Consider the following 25,244-nt stretch of genomic DNA (forward strand, 5'->3'; position numbering starts at 1 on the left):
TCTGTTGGCACTCGTTTTTTATAATGCCTGTCTCTTTTATGTTTTGTTTTATGTAGGTTAAAGAACTGTTTAAAGGCCTGGACGTTGATATTCATGTTGTGGAAATTGATTTAATAGGTAACATTATTCTTTACTGTCCAAAATATAAAAGCTTAATAGTGTTTTTTTCCCATTCCATTCCAAGATACTGTTTAATATTTGACATGCTGCCACTTATCAGTGTAGACTTGACCTTCAGTGGAACTTGCAAATAAAGGGGAAAATGCAGAGTCATGCAGAGCAAGGGAAATATTCACATTCCAGCCCATGCTTGTTTGTTTTTGAGAGATAGCTGTGTTATTTTATGACTACAGTCCATAATATACAATGAAGCTGCTGCTGAATCATACTCGTGCCTTAATTTTCTTTCCTCTTGTGAAAGTGTTACACTGGGATATCGTTCCATAAGAATGGCAACACTCCGGTATCTCACCCGAGTGGTTAGTTTGTCTGCGGGCCACCTGGCTATCAAATATTTGCTTTTCAGGAGGAGACACTGAATAGTAATCGGGGCAAGGAACCGTATTTATTTTAAGATGAATTGTACACTCATTGCCTCACGTTTTTTAAAGTAGGAGACACCAGGTACTTTCCACTCCTGGAGGGTCCAGTTAAACTTGTTGACGAGCAGCGATCAGAAATAACTTTACTCTACCCTCTTGGTCAGAGAATGGTGTCTAGCATAGGGTGAAATAACACCTTTAGAATCACAGAATGATACAGCACAGGAGGCCATTTGTCCCATCATGCCTGTGCCGGCTCTTTGGTAGAGCTATCCAATTAATCCCACTCCCCTGCTCTTTCCCCATAGCCCTGTGTGTTTTTTTCCCTTCGTGTTTTGAAAAGTTACTATTGAATCTGCATTCCAGATCACAACAACTTGCTGCGTTTATTTGAAAAAGAAAGTTTCCTCCTACTTCCACTTGGGAGTAATTTTTTTTAACTAGTTTTCGTCCCCCTTCTACTTGAGAAACATAGAAGATAGGAGCAGGAGTAGGCCCCTCGAGCCTGCTCTGCCATTCAATGCGATCATGGCTGATCATCCAATTTCAGTACCTGGTCCCTGCTTTCTCCCCATATCCCTTGATCCCTTTAGCCTTAAGAAATATATCTAACTCCTTCTTGAATATATTTAATGAATTGGCCTCGACGGCCTTCTGTGGTAGAGAATTCCACAGGTTCACCACACTCTGGGTGAAGAAATTCCTCCTCATCTCTGTCCTAAATGGTTTACCCCTTATCTTTAGACTGGGGGGAAAAAATAAATAAATCATGCCATTAGAGATGTTCAGCAGTGGACTAGAGAATTCAGAGGGTTGGCCAAACAAAAAATGGATTCAGAAAGGAAATTTTCATCTGAAGTAATTCATGAGAGCAAGCTTTCATTTATACCGTGCCTTTTTTGTCCTCCAGATGTCGCAAAGCACTTTATAGCCAATTAAGTACTTTTGAAGTATAGCCACTGCTGTAATGTAGGAAACGTGGCAGCCATTTGTGTACAGTAAGGTCCCACAAACAACAAAATTCTATGGAAAAGAGGGGATAATTGAGCAAACTAGATGGACCAATAGGTTTTTCCTGTAATAAGTGTAACAACTTTCAAACCAAATCTGTGATAGCTGAAGGATGTGTAGAGCAGTAGTTTTCATCTTGCTGGAATTGCTTTTAAACTATCAAGACACCAGTGGGTTTCTTAAACTCAGCAACTCAAATTGGAAGGTGTTTCACAGAATCATAAAATGCTACAGCACAGAATTCGGCCCATTGTGCCTCTGCTCTTTGACAGAGCTGTTCCAATTTAGTCCCAAACCCCAGCTTTTTCCCCATAACCCTGAAAATGAATCCTCTTCAAGAACATGTCCAAATGCCTTTTGAAAGTTTCTGTGGAATCTGATTCCACCACCCTTTCAGGTAGTGCGTTTCAGATCCTTCTCGAGGGCAATAAACAGCGCCCATATGCCAGGAATGAATTAAATAAAAATCCCAGCTTCTCCAATCTCTCTACATCACTGAAGTCACTCATCCCTGGTACCATACTAGTAAACCTCCTCTGCACCTTTTCCAGGGCTTTGACATCCTTCCAAAGTGTGGTACCCAGAATTGTACGCAATACTCGAGCTGAGGCCTAAGTTTAGCATGACTTCCTTGTTTTTGTATTCGGTGCCCCTATTTACAAAGCCAGGTAACCCATATGCTTTCTTAACCGCCTTAGCAACCTACCCTGCCACTTTCAAAGTGCCTCTGCTCTTGCACCCCCCCCCCTCTCAAAATAGTACCATTTAGATCATACTGCCTCTCCATGTTGTTCCCTCCAAAGTACATCACTTTACACTTGTCTGCATTAACTTGCATCTGCTGTCTGTCCTCCCTCTTTCTAAGACCTGTTTGGACTGCTTCACCAGTCACTATATATGATTTAGCACAGCTGAATCCACACCAGTAAGTCCTCTTGTTTGGTGCAGCTCTGTTTATATGATGCTTGATCCACCCTTCCTTTCCCAGCATTCAAAACCAGACTTTTTTTACTTTAAATTACCAGTTGCTGACCCAAGAGAGGCATTTGAGTGGACTGCACTTCATTCACAGCACACCAATATCTTGTGTATTACAATTTCGGATTATAGAATTTTCTGTTTGGCCACCTTGCTATCATGATACTAAGTTGGACGTTTTTTGCATATGGCTTTTCTCTTTTTTTCCCCAGAGGGGGGACCCGAGATGCAGGAAACATTGCACGAAATGACTGGTCAGAAGACAGTTCCCAATGTATTTGTTAACAAGGCTCATGTGGGTGGCTGTGACAAAACTCTGCAGGTAATGAGGTTTTTGGTGAAAATGCACACACCTGACCACTAAATATTCCATACAACAGTAATTCTGTAAAGGAAATAGCTTTGCAATTGTCTAGCTCCTGTCATGTGTTTCTTATTTATGCTTTACTCTGTCATTATTTAGGAATGCAGTCTGAAGTGTAGTTTAAAAGTTGCACGATTGGGTGTGGAGTCCATTTAAATGGGTATTGGGACTTTCTGGATAAATGTGCTGCCTGCTGTGATGATGGAACTATATGGACCAAGAGTGAGCCAGGTTGGATTCCTCAGTCTGTCCCAGGTTAACTAATCTCATCCTGAGGCTGTGTTCGGGGTGTTACAGTTGGTCTCTGTACCGAGGGTAGGGAGGGGAAACGGCCGGGGTTCCTGCTCCCAATTGTTAACCAGCAATCCTTGCTGGGGAAATATGCATGTTTGGACGTTGGATGTGTGCAGAATCTGACTTGGTCATGGTGCTCTATCAATTTGTAAAGCTTGCGGACCTACACTGTGCTCAAAGAATAAATTGGGGGGAACAATAAGTGTTGAATCCGGTCACTGATGTGAACTATTACCTGCTTCAAAGAAGGGTTTTGAGAAGGTTGATGGAGCGACCCTGCAAACCTCTATCTTTGGCAAAGTGACGGGGGAGTGGTAAGAGAAGTGTGCTTTCTCTGCATCGACTCCCCAGCACCGGTTTCCTTTTTAGCTGTTTGCGTTGTAGAATTTCTTCCAACCCTACTCGAGGGTAGAAACTTCCATGAGAGCTGTCTGCCAGAGCCCAGGCATTGCAACAACAACAAAAAAAACTTGGTACAGAGCAAGGCTGGATTTGAGTGCTGAATGCCAGACTTGGGATAGGATGTCATTCCTTGCTCTGTCTAATGGCTGTCCCTCTTCTGGCAGGGAGATTATACATACTGTCTTTGGTTCTTGCCTCTTTTCCCATTTGACTGCACTGTCCCTATGAGAATGTGTGGGGGGGTTTTCTCCTGTAACTGGGTGGTTTGAATGTTGATTCATTTGGTTACTTCATTTCCCACCATTCAATCCTGTTTAAAAGTAGTGGGAGAGGGGTGTCGAAATATTTACACCTGCTTTAATTTTCTTTTAGGGAAGGAAGTAGTATTTCCTGAAGTAGGGCATCTGTAGCTGGTGTAGAAGGGACGTCCATAATGGTCTCATCACTCTACTTTCATTGCCTCTCGCAGCCTGGTCCCTGTGCATCTTACCAGCTTGTGGGGGGGGGGGGGCATTTTTCCCCCCTTTGTCTCGTGGCTAGTGGCACTAAGACTGATTCTTGAAATGCCTTACTGCTGCTGCTGTGGCCTAAATCTGGCTACTGAGCATAGGTCAGCGATTGAGCCCACGATATTGAAGGAACTGGCTTCTCTATAGATTGAAGATAATTTTACAATAGCCAGAGAGCTGTCCTGCGAAGAGGTTATGCACTGTGTGGTGAAAGGGTTACTGGGACACTTGACCTTAACGATAATGCATGCGGATAGTCATGTGTTTTCTGTAGGTAGGTGGTCTGTTTCAGGGCGTTGGTTCTGACTTGAACCTTTCTCTCTCTGGCAGAATGAAAGGAAGTGGGGATGTTAATTTCAAGAAGTGCTTTCTGATTTTGAGGAAGGAAGACCGAGAATTGTGAGCAATGGGGAGAGTAACTTTAGTCATGATCCAAAAGGGAAGAGAAGGTCATATTCAAGGGGGTGGAAAACTGGTAATGAATAGAAATTTTAAAAAATAGAAGCAAAGAGAAGGTAGACACATCAGTAAAGGCCAGAGATGGGCTGGACAATGTTTAACTATATTTTCCCTCGTTGCCTCATGATTTTTTTTTGGGAGGGCGGGGGATTAAATGTTGTGATCAATGTTGCAGCATTTTTCTGTCATCCAAATTGCACTTGAGCAACAGGATGAGTTAGTGGAAGAAACAAAACAGTGAGGGAAGTTTTAATCTGTACTGAAAATGGCTGATTTTCCTCATTCTGAGGCCCTTGAAATTCAGGGGATCGAGAAGAAAGAAAACACTTCCGTTTTTCTTCACGTATTGCGAGACGTTTAGTAAGCTGGCTTAAAAATCTATATAGATGGTGAAATGTTACAAAATCTTGACATTGCAAGGTTGAGATATCTGACCTCAGTGTCTCCGTCTTGAGATTGTGTTGCCTTCTTGGAACGTGTGAACATAATAGGAGCAGGAATCGGCCATTCGGCCCCTTTACCCTGCTCCGCTATTCAATAAGATCATGGCTGATCTTCTACCTCAACTCCACTTTCCTGCATTATCCCCATATCCCTTAATTCTCTTAATATACAAACATCTATTGATCTCTATCTTGAATATATTCAATAACTGAGCTTCCACAGCCCTCTGGGGTAGAGAATTCCAAAGATTCACCACACTTGAGTGAAGAAATTTCTCCTCATCTCAGTCCTAAATGACTGACCCCCTTATTCTGAGGCTGTGACCCCTGGTTCTAGACTCCCCAGCCAGGAGTAACATTCTCCCTGCATCTACCCTGTCAAGCCTGTAAGAATTTTGTATATTTCAATGAGATCACCTCTCATTGTTCTAAACTCTAGAGAATATAGGCCCAGTCTACTCAATCTCTCCTCATAGGACAATCCCCCCCCATCCCAGGAACCAGTCTGGTGAACCTTTGTTGCACTCCCTCTAAGGCAAGTATATCCTTCCTTAGGTAAGGAGACCAAAACTGTACACAATACTCCAGGTGTGGTCTCACCGGGGCCCTATATAATTGCAGTAACACAGCTTTACTCTTCTACTCAAATCCTCTTGTAATAAAGGCCAACATACCATTTGCTTTCCTAATTGCTTGCTGTACCTGCATGTTAACTTTCAGTGATTCGTGTACAAGGACACCCAGGTCCCTCTGAACACCAACATTTCCCAATCTCTCACCATTTAAAAAATACTCTGCTTTTCTATTTTTCCTACCCAAGTGGATAACTTCACATTTCTCCACATTATATTCCATTTGCCATGTTCTTGCCCCACTCACTTAGCCTGTCTCTATCCCCTTGAAGCCTCTTTACATCCTCCTCACAACTTACATTCCCACCCAGCTTTGTATCATCAGCAAACTTGGATATATTACATTTGGTCCCCTCATCCAAATCACTGATGTAGATTGTAAATAGCTGAGGCCCAAGCACTGATCCTTGCGGTACCCCACTAGTTACAGCCTGCCAACCCGAAAATGACCCGTTTATTCCTACTCTCTGTTTTCTGTCCATTAACCAATCCTCAATCCATGCTAGTATATTACCCCAATCCCATGAGCCCTAATTTTGTTTAATAACCTCTTGTGTGGCACCTTATCGAATATCCAAATACACCACATCTACTGATTCCCCCTTCTCTATTCTGCTAGTTATAACCTCAAAAAGCGAAGATTCGTCAAGCACGATTTCCCTTTCATAAATCTGTGACTCTGCCCAATCCTATTATTATTTTCTAAGTGCCCTGTTACCATGTCCTGAATAATAGATTCTAGCATTTTCCCTACTGCTGATGTCGGGCTAACTGGTCTGTAGTTCCCCGTTTTCTCTCCCTCTTTTCTTAAATAGTGGGGTTACATTTGCTACCTTCCAATCTGCAGGAACCGTTCTAGAATCTATAGAATTTTGGAAAATGCCACTATCCCTAAGGTGATGATATCTTTGATCTTTATGGGGAAGGAGCAAAGGCGGAGGGTAATTTGGTGACCATTACAAGCCCACCTGCACAATCTTAGTGGCAGCTTAAAGGACATTGGCAGAGGCCTGGGAACCGGTCAACTCCTTGCCCTCTTCAGGGAATGGGGAAGAAAAAGTGAAAGCCTAATGGAGCCTATATTGCGATATTTCAGTTTGGCTGCAACAATCTCTGAAGTGATTTGAGGAATGGAGCACTACCCATTCCCACAGCAAGTTTGGTACAGGTTGAAAATTTCTCTTGTCAACCTTGGGAGCACCCTGGTGTGCAAGTGTGACCCTTCCATTCTCCATGCCAGCTATCTTTGATATCTTTACGCCTGCCTGTTTAATGTTGCTCCTCTAGCAAACCAAGCTATCCCAAGTATGCTTCAGTGGTTGTGTTTTTCCTACAGGCTCATGATGATGGCTTGTTGAAGAAACTCTTGGATGGAGGTGAAATGTATGATTACGACCTCATAGTTATAGGTGGTGGTTCTGGAGGACTTGCAGCTTCGAAGGTATAGTGTGCATGACCCCTGGCTTTTATGCAGGGACAGTGGAAATAAATACTGGAAAGTACAATCTGATAAAAGTCATCCATAAAATTTGTGCAATTGGAATACATTATTTGTGAAATTTGGTGCAGAGGTTGCTTAGCAACCCAGCCCCCTTTATCCAATTGATGTCATATTTAACTGATCTCTTCAGTTCAGATTTTTTGAGATTTACACTACATACTCGAGTTCAGTGTCCCTGACCACTCATGTAAGTCAACCGATCAAGTGTGCCTGACGAACCAGTGCACCTTTTCCTGCCCAATATCCAGGTAGATAGTGACAAAAGGTTGACCTGAAATGTTAACACTCTGTTTCTCTCCGCAGATGTTGTCTGACATGCTCAATGTTTCCAGCATTTTCTGTCTTTATTTCAGATTTCCACAATCTGCAGTTCTTAGCTTTTTGCCGTGGGATCTTTTATGCCCACCTGAGGGCAGACAGGGCCTCAGTTTAACTTTTCACCCAAAAGACAGCAACATTGGCCCACGGTCTGGCAATGCCTCGCTTTTAAAATTCTCAGTTTTCAAATCCCTCCATGGCCTCTTTTTCTCTTCTCTCTTTTCCCCCCCCCCCCCGCCCCAATTTCTGTAACCTACTCTGCGCTCCTCCAATTCTGGCCTTTTGCGCATCCCTGATTTTCATCACTCCACCATTGGCGGCCACTCTTCAGCTGCCTGGGCCCTAAGCTCTGAATTCCCTCCCTAAATCTCTCTGCCTCCCTCCTGCTTTAAGACCATCCTTAAAACCTACCTTTTTTTAACCAAGCTTTTGGTTGCCTGTTCTAATACCTCCTTATGTGTCTTGGTATCAAGTTTTGTTTGTTAATGCTCCTGTGAAGCACCTTGGGACATTTTACCTAGTTAAAGCTGCTATAATCAATGTAAGTTGTTGTATTTTCCTTTAGCCTCAGTATGTCGAGGCATGGTGGGGCTCTAAAGCCCAAGCATGAGCAGATGTGTGATGCTACCTTGGGAGGTGCCTTCACAGTAGTATGGTGGGATTGTATGTTCAGATATCGTATCTGGCTTAGTCTATTGGTACACCAGTTAAGTGCCACTCTGTTGTACAACTTTATTGAGAGAAAAGTTCAAGTGTTTTCTGTGCTCATGCATTCCCCAAAAAATTGGAATTCTAAAGATTCAGGGAGTGGTAGTATGGAATTAAATGGTTTGTTCTTTAGATTATGTAGAGTATCTATTTACTGTGTGGCCCTGAGCTGGGTAGAATTTTTGACTTCATTGGCCAATTCTTTTTCTAATTCACACTTTTTTTGGTTAACAATCAAAGTAAAAAAAAAAAAAAACTTGTGTTGTCCCTTTTTAACAACATATAAAGTGCCTTGGGACATTTTTCATGGGATGTGGGAGTGAAGTGGAAAGGAGAGGGAGAATTCGTTCTGATAGAGATGGTCTTTAAAGTCAGAGAGAAAAGTAGAGCGGCAGAGGGGTTTAGGTGAGCCCTTGCTCTTCACTGAAGGCTGTAATATAATCCAGTGCAGTATTGATGCCAGACATGAAATCAAAAGACTTGCGGTTATTTTGGATTGCAAGTACGAGTAGCTTTTATTGGCTGCTTGCATAACTAATGTCATTTAGTGCTGGAGTGGATATGGGGGAGAAAAGCTAATACAGTGCCACATTTTGGGAATTATGCAGTGCTGCTCTTAACTGGCTCCATTCACTTGGAGGAGCAAGTCAAATATTTCCTTTGGCAGCTATCAGCATTCTTTTGATTTAACTGAAATGTCTCGAAGACATAATTTATTAACTGCAGTTTTTAACCCTTTTCTGTACCTGAGTTTTTTTCCTGGCAGGTTTAGTGCAATAGGTTGGATTCAACTGAACCACTAATTCTGTACATTGGAGTAAACCTTTGGTTGACTTTGTCTACAAGTGATTTAAATATGTCTTTGCTGTTTACAGGCGGCTGCCACCCTTGGAAGGAAAGTCTTGGTGTTCGACTATGTTGTGCCAACGCCTATGGGGACTTCATGGGGTACGTTTTTTGTGCCTCCCCTATTTTAGCTGGAATTATTTTTCATGCATTTCAACATGTATTTAAATGTCACCGCTGCACCGAGAGCTAACTTGCACAACCTAATTAGGCTGTAGATTAGTCTTCAGATTCTTCTGGTGGTAGATTATTTTGCTATAGTTCCACATCTCGAACCTGGGTTTAGTCCTACCCAAAGCACTGGGGTTGAAATGCTCCTGATAGAACCCTGGGTGTGGATTGTTTATATCTAGCACCCTCGGAACCAGAGTATGTGTCACAAAACTATGTAACTGCACAAAACTTGCTACTCATTCTTGATTTGAGATTATTGACAGAAATGCCTACCTTCAGGGGAGGTGAGAGGAATCTAGATTTCAGTTTATTTTGTTCAAAACATGTACTATACATTTCAGAAGGCCATTGCTTTATTTAATTTTTCTGGAAAAAGTATTTATGGTTGACTGTGCACAACCGCGTTGATATTTTGACCGTTCTCTTGAATTAATTTGCCCCAGCCCAGCCTTGCCTTTCTGTTTTCAGGACTTGGCGGCACCTGTGTAAATGTCGGTTGCATTCCGAAGAAGCTGATGCACCAGGCCGCTATCCTCGGCCAGGCCCTAAAGGACTCCCATACATTTGGCTGGGAGTTCGCTGACAAAGGTAAGACTTCAAGTAACTCACCTGCTGTTTTGACTATTTTGGGCTTTACAAGCTGGTTTCTTTACGTACAAGACAGCTAGTCAACATAGCTGGAAGGGGTGTAAAATAGATGGGGCTATTTCCTATGGTGGGGAGATTGAATTCAATAAATCTGATTGGTACCAGAAAATGACATGCTACTAGTTCACTAATGCCCTTTGGGGAAGGGAACCTGCCACCTTTACCTGTTCTGTCCTGTGACTCCAGTTGGTGGTTGACTCTCGATACCCTCTGAACAAGTAACTTGATTGTAAAAGCCCCTAGGAGATGGGTAATAAATGGGACTTTATCAGCGTTGCCCACACCAAAGAACAATTTATAAAAAAAAACCTTTTCCTCTTGTCCTTCCCCCCACTTAGCCACTGGTTGTTTGAGCTGGACTTGTCTGAAGGGAGCTTACTATTAGAGCTACAGTACATGGAAATGTGCCATTCAACCCAACCAGTCGACATTTGCCCTCCACACAAGCAAATAGTCCCAATTGCATTTACCCATCCTGTTCTTGTATCCCTTTAGCCCCATTTCCTCCTTCTACCTATCTAATCTTGAATGCCAACATAGTTGGGATCATTTTCACCTACACCGTCTGAGCAGCAAAACATAGCTTTATATTTTATGACTTTGAAGCCACAGCTTATTTGTAGGTAAACAAATGCAGGGCAGAATTGCTGCCTTTAAGCTGTTTGACCTATTTACTTTTATTTGTAAGCATTTAATAACTGTACTGGGAGTTTCTCCAATAACAGAAACCTTCAGTGTTGGCAGCAGCAGAGTTCAAGATTCTGCACGAGGCTGTTGAAACTAAATGATCAAAGCTAGGGAAAGTGATCTTGGTTTGTATGAATTACAGTTCACCACAACTGGGGCACGATGAAAGAAGCTATCCAGAACTACATTGGCTCTTTGAACTGGGGCTACAGGGTGGCCTTACGAGACAAGAAAGTAACTTATGTTAATGGCTATGCAGAGTTTGTGGAACATCACAAGGTGAAGGTACGTAATGTCGTGCTTTTGTTCATAGCATTACTTTGAACCAATTTCTGGAATTACACTTCCTCTGTTATCTCAACGCCACCTTAATTTAAAAAAAAAACACACTTCTGCTATTTGGAAAGCAGGACAGATGTTTAGTCCCTGTAAAGTGATGCTGGGTTGCAAGGCTTGGAATTTGTTCGCTGTGGTTGCACCCCAGGTAGGAAAGCCAGAGTGCACGTGGTGTGTTTTTTGTCCTAGTTCGTGTATTGATGCCTCTGCTTGTTGAGGATTAGTTCTCTTTGGTGTTTCTCCTGAGGGATCTCATTGTTGCAGTTGTGTAAAATGATTCCAGATAGGTGGTTATTTAAGATGTGGGGCTTGGTGATCCGATGGATGGGTGTGTTACAAGGTCTTCCAAAATTGAACAGAATGCAGATTGTGTTACAGCCTAGAACACTCCAACATTCTGTCTGAAAACCTTTCCACTTCAGTCTTGGCTGTTTTAAAATCCAGATATTTTAATGTTGCTTGTATGGCTGCTTCTTGATCAGTATCTCAAATTACACTACAAAAATAACTGACTGGGTTATTTTTCATTTGCTGTTTGTGGGATCTTGCTATCTGGCTGCTGCATTTACCTGCATACGTGACGACAGTTTCAGTAGTAACCTGTTGGCTGTACAGTGCTTTGGGACATGAAGGATACATGTGTAAATGCATTTTTTTCTTCATCTAATCAGAATTGGCCACATTGCAAAATCTGTCTGGGCTCCAACTCTGAACAGCATGACAGTTGACCTGTAGTTTTAAGATAAAAGCTTATTTATGTTTTATAGCGATAGACATATTGGCAGCAAAGTTTTTAATGAGGAAAATGTTTTTATGGGAAGCAGCTGTGTGCTCTATGCAAGACTTTTAATACATGGGTAGTCTTATTCTTGTGACACGATCACTTTTCCAGAAGTAGTAATCTTAATTTAGCTATGTTTCCTCTTTTGGAACAAGAAGGCATTGGATTGGACAGTTGGCTAGATCATGTAGCGTTACATGACTACAAATTAAAAACTGAGTAATGCAATGGTGGACATTTAGAATGAAATGATCACATTCTGCTAAGCCAGTTCATTAGACTTATTCAAAGTATTGGGGGGAAAATGGCACGAGCCAACATGCTGTGAAATAGTTTCTTCTGTGATTCATGGAACTGTAGAGGTTTATAGCAGAGAAGCAGGCTATTTGGCTTGTCTCTCTGCTGGCTCTTTATAGTGACAGCCATGGCTCAGTGTGTAGCACTCGCCTGAGTCAGAAGGTTGTGGGCTCAAGTCCCACCCCCGAGACTTGAGCACAAAATCTGGGCTGACACGCCAGTGCAGTACTGAGGGAGTGCTGCACTGTCGGAGGTGTCGTCTTTCAGATGAGACGTTAAACTGAGGCACGTCTGCTCTCGGGTGGACGTAAAAGATCCCTAGATATGAAAGGTCACTATTTCAAAGAAGAACTGGGGCATTCTCCCCGGTGTCCTGGCCAATATTTATCCCTCAAGCAATATAACAAAAACAGATGATCTGGTCATTATCACATTGCTATTTGTGGGAGCTTGCTGTGTGAAAATTGGCTGCTGCATTTCCTACATTACAGCAGTGACTACACTTCAAAGTACTTCCAAAGCACTTCACAGCCAATGGACGTCCTGAGGTTGTGAAAGGCACTATATAAATGGAACATAGGAACAGGAGGAGGCCATTCAGGCCACACAAGCCTGCTCCACTATTCAGTGAGATCATGGCTGAACTGCAACCTAACTCATCTACCCACCTTTGGCCCATATCCCTTAATACCATTGGTTAACAGAAAGCTATCAATCTCCGATTTAAAATTAACAATTGATCTAGCATCAATTGCAGTTTGCGGAAGAGAGTTCCAAGCTTCTACCACCCTTTGTGTGTCGAAGTGTTTCCTAATTTCACTCCTGAAAGGTCTGGCTCTAATTTTTAGACTCTGCCCCCTAGTCCTAGAATCCCCAACCAGCGGAAATAGTTTCTCTCTATCGACCCTCTCTGTTCCCCATAATATCTAGAAAACTTCGATCAGATCACCCCTTAACCTTCTAAAATCTAGGGATTTGTGTAATCTCTCCTCGTAATTTAACCCTTGAAGTCCAGGTATCATTCTGGTAAACCTGCGCTGCACTCCCTCCAAGGCCAGTATATCCTTCCTAAGGTGTGGTGCCCAGGTGCAAGTATTTTTTCTTTTTGCTAGATCACTCCAAAGTTAATCCTGTTGCTCCACTGTTTCTCCATAGTCTTGTGTGCCTTCCTCGGCTTCACGCATGTATTCATTATTCCATTTTTAAAAAGATGCCTCAACCACTCTATTGTGGCAAAGCATTCCCTGCTCCAACAATCCTCTGTCTGCAAAGAAATTCCTCTTCACATTTCTCCTCATTTTAATCATTTTAATTTGTTGACTCCTCGTCATTGACTCACCAACCAGAGGGAATAGTGTTTTCCTATTCACTTCATTTAAAAACCCTATAATTAAATCTTCTCTGCTCGAGTGGAAGTAGTCCCAGTAGATCCATTCTCTCCCCATAATTGAAGTTTCCCATCCCTGGCATCGTCTTACTGAATCCATATTGTACATACTCTCTGCCCTTTCTAGAATAGGATGCTTAAAACTGCATACACTACCCGGACCTTGCTAATGTTTTATATAAATGCACATACTCTATGCCCTTACTTATAAAACCCAAAATTCTATTGGACTTTTTGGTGACTTTATCTGCACTTTCAGGGAATTGGGTATTTGAGCCTCAAGGTCTCTGTTCATCCACATATTTCCCTGTATTTCCATTGTGTATATTCCCCATTCCTTGGTTTTGTTCTCCTAAGATGTGACCTCACACCCACATCAAATTGCATCTGCCACATGTCTACCCATTCACTAACCTTTCTGCCTTCCTGACCTCTTAAACCTCCTTACTATATTTCTCAAATCTCCTTTTGTGTCAGCGGCCACTTTCAAAATTGTGCTTCTTGTACCCAAGTCCAAGTAATACATGTGTATATACACAGAAGAAAGGTGGACCCAGTACTGACCCCTGGGGTACACCACTTCTGACCTTCAGTTGGTGTAATAGCCATTTACCCAAACTTTGTTTTCTGCCCACCAACCAACTTTCTCAGTGGTGCTAGATTTCCTCTTATACCATGCGGCTGAAATTTTCTATCCAGTCGCTTGTGAAGCATCTTATCAAATGCCTTCTGAAAATGCATGTGGTGCATATACCTGCATTCCCTTAATCCACTTCAAAACTCTCTTCAATGTATCAATCATGACTTGCTTTTAACACCATCATGCTGGCTATTCATGAATCCATAGTTTCTGTTGCTTGTTAAATTTCTCTCATTGCCAGCACTGTAACCACCACTATTTTACCCTAATGGCATACAGCGCAAAGTGCACTCACCAGACACTCGGACAAAAACTATAATTGTACACTTTACCAGGCTGTATCAATATTGCCCCTCCAGCATTATGCTTTACTGAATTAAGTCCAAGTGATAACACCATAATGCCTGGTTAGGGTGTTAATGACACAGACCTATATGCAAATCTCTAGTCACTCTTGGCTAAGGGATGGTGTGACGCATGTTACAAAGAGAAGAGAATGACTTGCAAAGGCAATAGATTAAATTTCATGGCTGGTTAAACATCGGAAAGGAGTCCTGGTGCATTTTTTTCTGTAACATAAAAGTTGGCTCGAGTATATGGCAGATTTGCCACTTTATACTTGCTGTGATTGGAGAAAGGTATACTCACTAGTAGCAGGATTTCAGCAGCACGCTGTCTGCAGTAGCATTGCTTGCTTAAACCCTCTTTGTTCATTTTATCTTGATTTCTTTCATGGGCTAAATACTCCCAAGTGAATTTTTCTGTTTCTTTTTCATTTGAACCACCTCTGTTTGTTTAAATTGTTGCTGAGCAGAAAGCCATGTTTTAAAAAAAATTTCTTCCTCCTCCTCCTGCCCCCCCCCCCCCCCCCCCCCCAGGCAACCAGCAAGCGGGGTAAAGTGACCTACCACTCGGCAGAGAAATTCATCATTGCGACAGGTGAAAGACCTCGTTATTTAAATGTACCAGGCGATAAAGACTATTGCATTACCAGGTATGTTTCCTTCCTCAACAACTGAGTGCTTTTTTTTTTGGCATTCTTTTTTTCACCTGTTTTTGATCTAGCTGTGAGGGCAGGGAGAGGGAGATGACCTGCTTCCCAGCTTGTGATTTCACTCTTTCATACAGCTGATCACACAGGCGTGCACTCGGACTCAAACTTGGTGGGTAAATGCACCAGCTGCACTCTTAAAGAGCCATGAAGGTTCAAGTCCCAGGTTTGATCTGTGCTAAATTAGCTAACAGTTGTTTCCCCTGATTACTATCCATTGACTCTTGCTAGAAGTTGTTTGTCAGGTGCAGACTGAATCTAGCTTGCCTGTGGTGATCTCCCCCGCCCCCCCTCGCTATTTGCTTTCTTGGCTCATATGAAACTTGGGCATGCTGTTGAAAGACTACTGCCACCTGCAGAATCATGATAGTGGTGGTCAGTACCTTCTGGTGAGGAAATAGAGACACTAGAATTATTCCTTTTTAAAGGGATGCCGTAAGGGGAGTGTTCTGAATCTCTCTCTCCTCCTGCCCTCCCACTAGGCGAGAGCTCAAGGTCTCAATCTGAAGCATGGTTGTACCCAGAGCAGTTTAGTTTAGCTATGACGGATGCAGAACATGTGTAAATTTCCACCAACAACAACTTGTATTTATATATAGAAACATAGATAAAAGATAGGAGTAGGCCATTCGGCCCCTCGAGCCTGCTCCGGCATTCAATGAGATCATGGCTGATCATCCAAACTCGGTACCCTGTCCCTGCCTTCTCCCCATATCCCTTTAGCCTTAAGAAATATATCTAACTCTTTCTTGAATATATTTAATGAATTGGCCTCTACTGCCTTCTGTGGTAGAGAATTCCACAGGTTCACCACTCTCTGGGTGAAGAAATTCCTCCTCATCTCAGTCCTAAATGGCTTACCCCTTATCCTTAGACTGTGACCCCTGGTTCTGGACTCCCCCGCCATCGGGAACATCCTTCCTGCATCTAGTCTGTCTAGTCCTGTTAGAATTTTGTAAGTTTCAATGAGATCCCCTCTCATTCTTCTAAACGCCAGCGAGTACAAGCCCAATCGACCCAATCTCTCCTCATACGTCATTCCTGCCATCCCAGGTATCAGCCCGGTGAATCTTCGCTGAACTCCCTCCATGGCAAGAACATCCTTCCTTTAATGTAAAACGTCCCAAGGTGCTTCACAGCAGTATTATAAGACACAAAATTTGACACCAAGCCACATAAGGAGAAATTAGGGGAGGGCTTGGTCAAGAGGTAGGTTTTAAGGAGTGTCTTAAAGGAGGAAAGCGAGGTTTAGGCAGGGAATTCCAGAGCTTAGGGCCTAGGCAACAGAAGGCACGGCCACTAATAGTTGAGCTATTATAATCGGGGATGCTCGAGGGCAGAATTAGAGGAGCGCAGCTATCTCTGGGGTGGGTGGTTGTGGGGCTGGAGGAGATTAGAGATAGGGAGGGGCGAGGCCACGGAGGGATTTGAAAACCAGGATGAGAATTTTGAAATCGAGGCGTTACTTAACCAGGAGCCAGTGTAGGTCAGCGAGCACAGGAGTGATGGGTGAACCGGACTTGGAGCGAGTTAGGACACGGGCAGCCGAGTTTTGGATGACCAAGTTTACGTAGGGTAGAACGTGGGAAGCCGGCCCGGAGTGTGTTGGAATAGTCAAGTTTAGAGGTAACAAAGGCAAGGATGAGGGTTTTAGCAGCGGATGAGCTGAGGCAGGGGCAGAGATGGGGCGATGTTACGGAGGTGGAAACAGGCGGTCTTTGTTATGCCGCAGATATGTGGTTGGAAGCTCATTTCGGGGTCAAAAATGACACCAAGGTTGCGAACAGTGTGGTTCAGTCTCCGATAGATGTTAGGGAGAGGGGTGGAGTCGGTGGTTAGGGAATGGAGTTTGTGGTGGGGACCGAAGACAATGGATTTTGTCTTCCCAATAATTAATTGGAGAAAATTTCCGCTCATCGGACAAGCAGTCTGACAATACTTGGGTTTCCAGCAGTATGCTTCTCCGTCAACTATAACAACAACTTATTTATATAGTGCCTTTAATGTAATAAAATGTCCCACGGCGCTTCACGGGAGTGTTTTCAAAAAAGAACTGAAGTCTTGATCTCGACAAGAACTGTAGAGCAGTTAAAACAATTTTCAGCAAAGGAAATGCTATCGATTGTTTTCTTTAAAGAAATTCTATTATCATTAAACTCATTAAAATCATTTTCCTCCTATGCCACATGGTGATCTCTCAGAAGGGCAACTGGCTCCAGTGTGTGTCTGAAAGTGGCTGAGGTATGTGAGCAGCTGTTGTTTTCTGTTTCCTGCCCTTTACCCAAAAGTGAGTTTTTGGTGTGATCTTTCGTACCATTCTGTGATGGCACCTGGTTTTTATACCATTTACTATCGTACTCCAATGCACTGGAGGGAAGGGGAACTTTGTTTTTATGAAGACTACGTTGGAACTTTCAAATGGGGAGAAAAATCAGTCTAACCCACAAATTTGAATTATGACTGGAAGCGAGGAGAAGGAAAAGGGTCTATTGCTCAGTTAGTAAAGCAAACCATATTTGTTTTTCTCATTTTGTTTCTGCAGTGATGATCTTTTCTCTCTGCCTTACTGCCCGGGGAAGACTCTGGTTGTTGGTGCTTCCTATGTCGCACTGGAATGTGCAGGGTTCCTTACTAGCCTGGGGTTGGACGTTACTGTTATGGTGCGCTCCATTTTTCTGCGAGGATTTGACCAGGAAATGGCAGAGAAAGTAGGAGCACATATGGAATCTCACGGGGTGACATTTCTGAAGAAATATGTGCCGGTCAAGGTAATGCCTGTTCCTGTTATCTGCATAATGTTTTAAATTTTTCAGTTCTTAAAACTGTAGGTACAAGGGCTGCTACCATACATTGGGCAATATCTAAATAGTTAAAGTCTTATGCGCCTTCATTGTGGGTGGGGGGGGGGGGGGAGGAGTAAAAGAGACTAGTACAATGTGGTGTGTTCAGTTAACATACACTAGGAGCAACCTTGGTTCAACAGTGCTTTTGGAGCAGAGGTCCTGGAAATATTGGGAGCAGTGGGGAGGGTGGCCTGGGAACACTGGGATTGTTCTGTGATGTGGGAATGTGGCCTGAAGGTTTGTGATCAGAGGCGGCTGGGGTTAGAGGGCAGTCTGGAGTGGAGTTCAGGGGGTGGTTTCGGGGCATTGGATGGGGCCAGTGGGTGGCAGTATTGGGGGTTGCTGGGATCGAGCAGTTTTGGAGGATGGGGAAGAGCAGGATTTAAAAACTGGGGTGAGGTGCAGGAGGATGGGACACGAGCTGCCATTGGCCCCCTTTTAAACTATCCGGTCCAACTACATGCCCATCCATCAGCCTTCTTCCCTGCGTATGTCACCCTGTTGGACCTTTTAATTATCTATCTCCTGCCCCCTCCCCTTTCCCCATCGTCAGCTAATTCCTGTATTTACTGCTAATTCCTGTATTTACTGCATTAAATTTTCTGCTACTTAAAATTAATGGGCATGAATTCATAGACTGAGGGGGCACAATTTGTCCGTGATCCTGGTGTGCAGAACATTTACCTTCAGTGTGCTGTTGGTGAGTTTGCCAACTTATACAGTCTCTAATAATAAATTTCCAGAAGACATCAAATTATCTTCAAGCTCTAGTGCATTATTCATGCGGTTTCCAAGTTTTGTATAACATTTCCTTAAGCCTCGGTTTGTTACCCAATTGTCTTTGTAGATTGAGCAGCTGGAGGCCGGAACCCCTGGAAAAATTCAAGTGACTGCAAGGTCCACAACGAGTACAGAGTTAATTTATGGTGAATACAACACTGTGAGTATAATGCTGCTTGCTGGTTTTCCATCTGTTAGTAGGTGAGGTGTGTTGCAGAAACAAAAATATAAAATGATGGCACATGGACAAAATAATGTTATAAACAGTGGATGTTAAAACACTACTCTACATTGAAGGAATTGATTTTTATATAAATGTATTTTTTGTCTTTCTCTCCGGAGAGCATTGATTTTTATGCTGGGTAGTTGCACAAGCAGCCAATACCTTGCAATTCTGTGTGAGCTTGCACTGAATGTCAGCGGGATATCTGACTGTGACGAGGCATCTGAGCTCAGACTGAGTTTGTCTTCACCTGACCCACAACCACAGGATAGCAGTGGGGAGGAGTAAATTTTACTTGCCACAGTTCAGGACACCGAGTCCAATTCTATATACCCTGATTGTGATTAGCTAACTCCCGATTGACCAGTGAAACGGGGAGAAAAAGATGTGGCAGCAGAGGGAGATGGAAGTTTCCTATCCTTTTAAATAGCACAAGCTGCAATTGTGCTGCTTCTCCAACTGCATGTGTGTAAAGTGTCCTCTTTATAAAATGCAAAAGTAGCCTAGTGTTTGAAGTTATTTAATTGTGCAAAACGGGGAAAGGATTAATGTAACTTAATAGAAAACTGTTCCTGTGGTGCCGATGTTCTTTTTAAAAATGCTGCTTCTGATCTAGCTATAGGGTTTTAATTACATGTCCACGACGCTTCAAATCCCCGAATAACCTTGGTAATTTAGTACTTTTCATAATCTGAGTCCTTAAAATTTACATTGAGGAAGATGATGGTATGTGGCCGCTGGGGGACAAGGGGTTCAACACATCAAAATTACTATATATTTTAAAATAAAGCATTTGCAACTGTACTCGAGCTTTGTAAAGTGGTTTGTTTCACAAGATTGGGAAAAGTAGCCTAGTTTCCAAGTGAATCTGACTCCATGGTACGTTCTTAATTGAACATCCTTCTATCATTAATGGCTTCAAGGCGAGAACATAGGAACAGGAGGAGTCCATTGACCCCCTCCAGCCTGTTCCGCCATTCAATGAGATCATGACTGATCTGCGACCTAACTCCACATACCCGCCTTTGCCCCGTATCCCTCAATACTCTTTGGTTAACAAAAATCTATCAACCTCAGATTTAAAATTAACAATTGATCTAGCATCAATTGCCATTTGCGGAAGAGAGTTCCAAACTTCTACCACCCTTTGTGTGTAGAAGTGTTTCCTAATTTCACTCCTGAAAGGTCTGGCTCTAATTTTTAGACTATGCCCCCCTAGTCCTCGACTCCCCAACCAGCGGAAATAGTTTCTCTCTATCTACCCTATCTGATCCCCTTTAGTATCTTGAAAACTTCGATCAGATCACCCCTTAACCTTCTAAATTCCAGGGAATACAACCCTAGTTTGTGTAATCTCGCCTCGGAATTTAACCCTTGAAGTCCGGGTATCATTCTGGCAAACCTACGCTGCACTCCCTCCAAGGCCAATATATTCTTCCTAAGGTGTGGTGCCCAGAACTGCTCCCAGTGCTCCAGGTGTGGTCTAACCAGGGTTTTGTACAGCTGCAGCATAACTTCTACCCCCTTGTATTCTAGTCCTCCAGATATAAAGGCCAGCATTCCATTAGCCTTTTTGATTATTTTCTGTACCTGTTCCTGACATTTTAATGATCGATGTACCTGGACCCCCCAAGTCTCTTTGGACATACACTGTTTTTAGCCTTTCACCATTTAGAAAGTACCCTGTTCTATCCTTTTTGGGTCCAAAGTGGATGACCTCACATTTGCCTACATAGAAATCCATGTTCTGGATGACTAGACCTGATTGCTGATTTGTCCCCTTGGAGGACAAGACACAACCAGCAGTTTCTCTGGAATGTGTAATTAGATCCTCCCTGCCTACGTAATCAGTTACTTTGCAAAGTGTAATTTGAGCCAATCTGACTGACCCCAGACAGAACAGAGCTCACTTGGAACAGACAGGGCTCACCCTCATGGGTTAAGACCTTCTCCCACCTCTCTTTTTCTCTTCCCCGCCCCCCCCCCCCCCCCCCCCCCCCATAAGTTCCTAACCTCCACCCCAAGTTTCTGACTTTAACCCATGCCCAAGTTCCTTTCTCCCCCCCCCCCCCCCCCCCCCCACCCCTCATAGATGGGGCATTGTGCATGGGTCACAGATTGTTAACATGTTTATTGGGTATCAAGTAAATAGTGACAGCTTTGAGAAACCAAGCAGGTGCAGGGGGATGAGAGGGAGAGGGTGGTGCGGGTGTAAAGGGGGTGGGCTTGGAAGAACATGATCCGTCTTAGCATCTAGAGATCTCTCCTCTCCTCTCATTCCTCCTTCCTTTCTCATTCTTTCCCCCCCCCCCCCCACTTAGACCTGGATCACATTCTTCCCCCATCCCCGCTGTGCCCTCCCTGCTCTTTACACCCTCTGAGTTCCTGACTCGTCTCTCCACCACCGTTAATAGGTACTGTGAATAGTTGAGGCCCCAACACCGATCCCTGCAGGACACCACTAGTCACATCCTGCCAATTTGAGTACCTGCCCATTATCCCTACTCTCTGTATCCAGCCGCTCAGCCAATTTCCTAGCCAGGTCAATAATTTGTCCTCAATTCCCTGGGCTTCTACCTTAGTTAACAGTCTCTTATGTAGGACTTTATCAAATGCCTTCTGGAAGTCCATATAAATAACATTCCCCTGTCCACTACTTTAGTCAACTTGTCAAAAAATTCAGTTAAGTTTGTCAGGCACGACCTACCTTTCACAAATCCATGCTGGCTCTCTCTGAACACCTCGGAAATTTTCAGCTGATCAGTCACCCTGTCCTTAATTATAGACTCTAGCAATTTCCCGACAACACATGTTAGGCTAACTGGTCTATAATTCCCTGGTTTCCCCCCCCTCGCCATTCTTCAATAGCGGAGTGACGTGCAATTTCCAATCTAAAGGGGGCGGGGGGGGAAGCTGCCGTTAATAATTAACGGGAAACTCGATGCTGTTTTTCCTCCAGGTGTTAATCGCTGTGGGACGTGATGCTTCTACCAAACACATTGGCCTAGAAAAAGTTGGTGTTGTTCTCAATGAAAAGTAAGTTGTATGATTCTTTTAAATAAAAACTTCCAGAAGAATACTTGAAATATCAAACTTTAATCTAGCCTGCAAATTCCAAACGGTGTGATTTACTGGATCGCTAGTGTGTGGCAACGGGGTGTGCAAGTTGACTCCTCTCCCTACTATTCTGTTCATTGGATGCTTCGACAATCTTGCTGACGAGCTGCAAGGTGTTTGCTGTCCAGGTTCTTGTGTGAATAATTGCAGCAGAAGTGAGGTATTGCCTGGTGCCATAAGGAGCTGGGCCTTTTCTGGAGGAGAGAAAATTGATGTCAATATATTGGATTATACAGGAATTGGATGAGGAAAGAACTACATTTCGGGTGGGGGGGAAATACCTCCATAGCTGCTTGCTTCAAATTCTCAAATGTAAACTTCTGTGGATGGCGCAAAATTGGCCTGGATAAACACTGAGCCGAAACGCTTCAAAGCTTCAGTTGTGTGCTTCAGGGTTTCCAGGTAATGGAGGTCAGTACTGTCTCTGCAGCATCTGTTTTGATCCTGCGCCTCTGGCGTGCTGTTTGCATGTACAGGAAACTTTGTTATATCCGGCACCGACGGGACCGAGCTGTTGCCGATCTATCAAAACTGCCAGACATGCAAAGTTAATTTTGAAGCATACGGAGGTTTTCATCTCTGTATCTGACAACAAACACTGTTGCTTAGCAACAGCTTGTAAACAGTTGGCCTGTATCTTGGAAGCGTCTCTGTAGCTTAGCAACAGCTTCAGAGAGACTTTCCAGAGCCCGACTGTTGAAAACAAAGCCACGAGAAGAAAAAAAACCCTAACAAAACGGCTCCTGATTTCTGCCGTTAGATCGAGGTTTCCGGACATACAACCTCCGGATAAACCAAAGTTTCCTGTACTTCCCAGTTTGTAGCAGAGGAAGAGCCTGGATTTGGATCAAAATCTCTTGTTTAGGCAAGATTTTGTTTTCCCTTCCTTCTCCCCCCACCCCTTGCTGTGAACAGCAACCGAGTTTTTTTTCTCTCATGTGGAGTGATTCCTCCAGTGGTGAGGGGCAGCCTCCTACAGTTGTCCTCCAGTGGTGAGGGGCAGCCTCCTACAGTTGTCCTCCAGTGGTGAGGGGCAGCCTCCTACAGTTGTCCTCCAGTGGTGAGGGGCAGCCTCCTACAGTTGTCCTCCAGTGGTGAGGGGCAGCCTCCTACAGTTGTCCTCCAGTGGTGAGGGGCAGCCTCCTACAGTTGTCCTTTTTCCATTTGGACACTTGCCTCTGTTCTCTGAAATAAGTGCTTTTTTTTTTTAATGCCCTACTTTTAAAATTGGAGGGTATAAGTGGGAATTCAGGCAAAATTGAGCTACTTGTCTATTGCCCTTAATTTGTTTTTTAAATGGCACCATGCCTATAGGCTGACACTATTGTGGTGCTGATACGCTGCTGCAGTGTTGGAAATGCTGCCTCAGCTGAGACATCAAACTGAGGTCCTGACTGTTAAAGAATCATACGGAACCCCGACATCCTACCTGCCCATAAACCCAGAAAGCCCCACAGGAAGGCATGATTGGGCAACTTGGAATACACCTGAGCTATTAGATTTGCTTTTACTGTTTGCTGCGGAAGCTTCACATAGGACAAATGACCCAGTTATGGGACACCCCCAGCATAGGCGGGGCCCTTCATCTTCCTGCCAAAATACCCAGACTCTTGGTGTCTGGTTTCCCAGCGCGTGTTTATTCTCCTCCTGTATTACGCTGTAACAAGTCTTGTAGTGACTTTGAAAACTGCAATTATTTTTGGAATTAAACTAATAAAAGCTGAACAAAAAAACATACTATTTAAAGAGAAGCAGGGGTCTGACAATTTCTCTTAAAGTCCTTTTGTGCAGGCATTTGGATGCTGGAAGGTTAAAGTACTACGCTCAAGTAGAAACCTTTCTTCCCCATCCCTAGGAAAAATGTTACTTTGGTTTCCCCATCAAAGTAAAGGGACTGCAGATTCCAAATTTAGTGCATTTGAGAATATAATCACACAATCTACTTTTAGGTCCAAATAATAGAACCAGAAAAATCAATTGTTTTAGAACAGTGACTTGTGTGAACTGACAGTCTTCTAATTAATAGCGGATCTGTGAAATATACAATGGCAATGTGAACAGGAGTGACTTGTGCCAAAATTAAAAATTGTGTTGATCCTGAAATCTCCTTGTGACTAGATTTGGATTACACTAGATAAATTCCCTGCTGCTTTTGGCAAAGGTGGGGTGAGGCAATGAATTGGCAGTTTTTAAACTTGACTGCAATCCAACTTGTATTAGGGAACGCCCAACTGTAAAGCTGACCTCAGTTGCTTGTGAAACTTACCTTCCCTCTGTCTGGTAGCACTCCAGAAGCTGCTTGATGTTTCACATTACACATGCTACTGATGGCTTCCAGGTGTACGTGTTCGAGTTACTGCTGCTTCCAGCTGAAATCCTAGTTACCACACTGATCTTGCAGGAGGCGTACGAAGTTTTCGTGGAACTCCTCTTGTAAATTTTTACCCACTAGGAAAAATGCCCAAAACTGCAGCTTTGCATTAGTGTTCCCAAGACAGCAAAATGATGGAAGGTGTCTGACCGTGCTATCAAGCGGCACTCACTCACCAATAACCTGCTCACCGATGCTCAGTTTGGGTTCTGCCAGGACCAATTCACTCCAGACCTCATTACAGCCTTGCTCCAAACATGGACCAAAGAGCTGAATTCCAGAGGCGAGGTGAGAGTGACTGCCCGTGACATCAAGGCAGCATTTGACTGAGTGTGGCATCAAGGAGCCCTAGTAAAACTGAAGTCAATGAGAATTGGGGGGGGGGGGGAACTCTCCACTGGCTAGAATCCTACCTAGCACAAAGATGGTTGTGGTTGGAGGCCAATTATCTCAGCCCCAGGACATCACTGCAGGAGTTCTTCAGGGCAGTGTGTCGGCCCAACCATCTTCAGCTGCTTCATGAATGACCTTCCCTCCATCATAAGGTCAGAAGTGGCGATGTTCACTGATGATTGCAGTGTTCAGTTTCATTTGCAACTCCTCAGATAATGAAGCAGTCCATGCCCAAATGCAGCAAGACCTGGGCAACATTCAGGCTTGGGCTGATAAGTGGCAAGTAATATTCATGCCACGCAAGAGTCAGGCAACGACCATCTCCTACAAGAGAGAGCCTAACCACTGCCCCTTGACATTCAAAGGCATTACCATCGTCGAATACCCCACCATCAATATCTTGCGTGTCGCCATTGACCAGAAACTTAACTGGAACAGCCACAAATACTATGGCTACAAGAGCAGGTCAGAGGCTGGGTATTCTGTGGCGAGTGTCTCACCACCTGACT

General features: G+C 43.6%; 1 protein-coding gene across 1 annotated transcript in view; it reads left to right on the forward strand.

Moving 5' to 3' along the window:
• The window catches only part of txnrd3 (thioredoxin reductase 3), a 52,669-nt gene that overhangs the window by 7,962 nt on the left and 19,463 nt on the right, over positions 1-25,244 (forward strand). Inside the window, exons 2-11 of the mRNA XM_086002129.1 lie at positions 57-117; positions 2,744-2,853; positions 6,971-7,075; positions 9,037-9,109; positions 9,650-9,769; positions 10,659-10,801; positions 14,836-14,951; positions 17,551-17,776; positions 18,699-18,791; positions 21,814-21,890. Of these exons, the coding sequence (XP_085858255.1) occupies positions 57-117; positions 2,744-2,853; positions 6,971-7,075; positions 9,037-9,109; positions 9,650-9,769; positions 10,659-10,801; positions 14,836-14,951; positions 17,551-17,776; positions 18,699-18,791; positions 21,814-21,890 (1,124 nt within the window). The remainder of the gene's footprint in view (positions 1-56; positions 118-2,743; positions 2,854-6,970; positions 7,076-9,036; positions 9,110-9,649; positions 9,770-10,658; positions 10,802-14,835; positions 14,952-17,550; positions 17,777-18,698; positions 18,792-21,813; positions 21,891-25,244) is intronic.

Source organism: Somniosus microcephalus, chromosome 11 (assembly GCF_052327205.1).
Source record: "Somniosus microcephalus isolate GS21.2 chromosome 11, FLI_Smic_1.0, whole genome shotgun sequence".
In the NCBI taxonomy this organism is placed as follows: domain Eukaryota; kingdom Metazoa; phylum Chordata; class Chondrichthyes; order Squaliformes; family Somniosidae; genus Somniosus; species Somniosus microcephalus.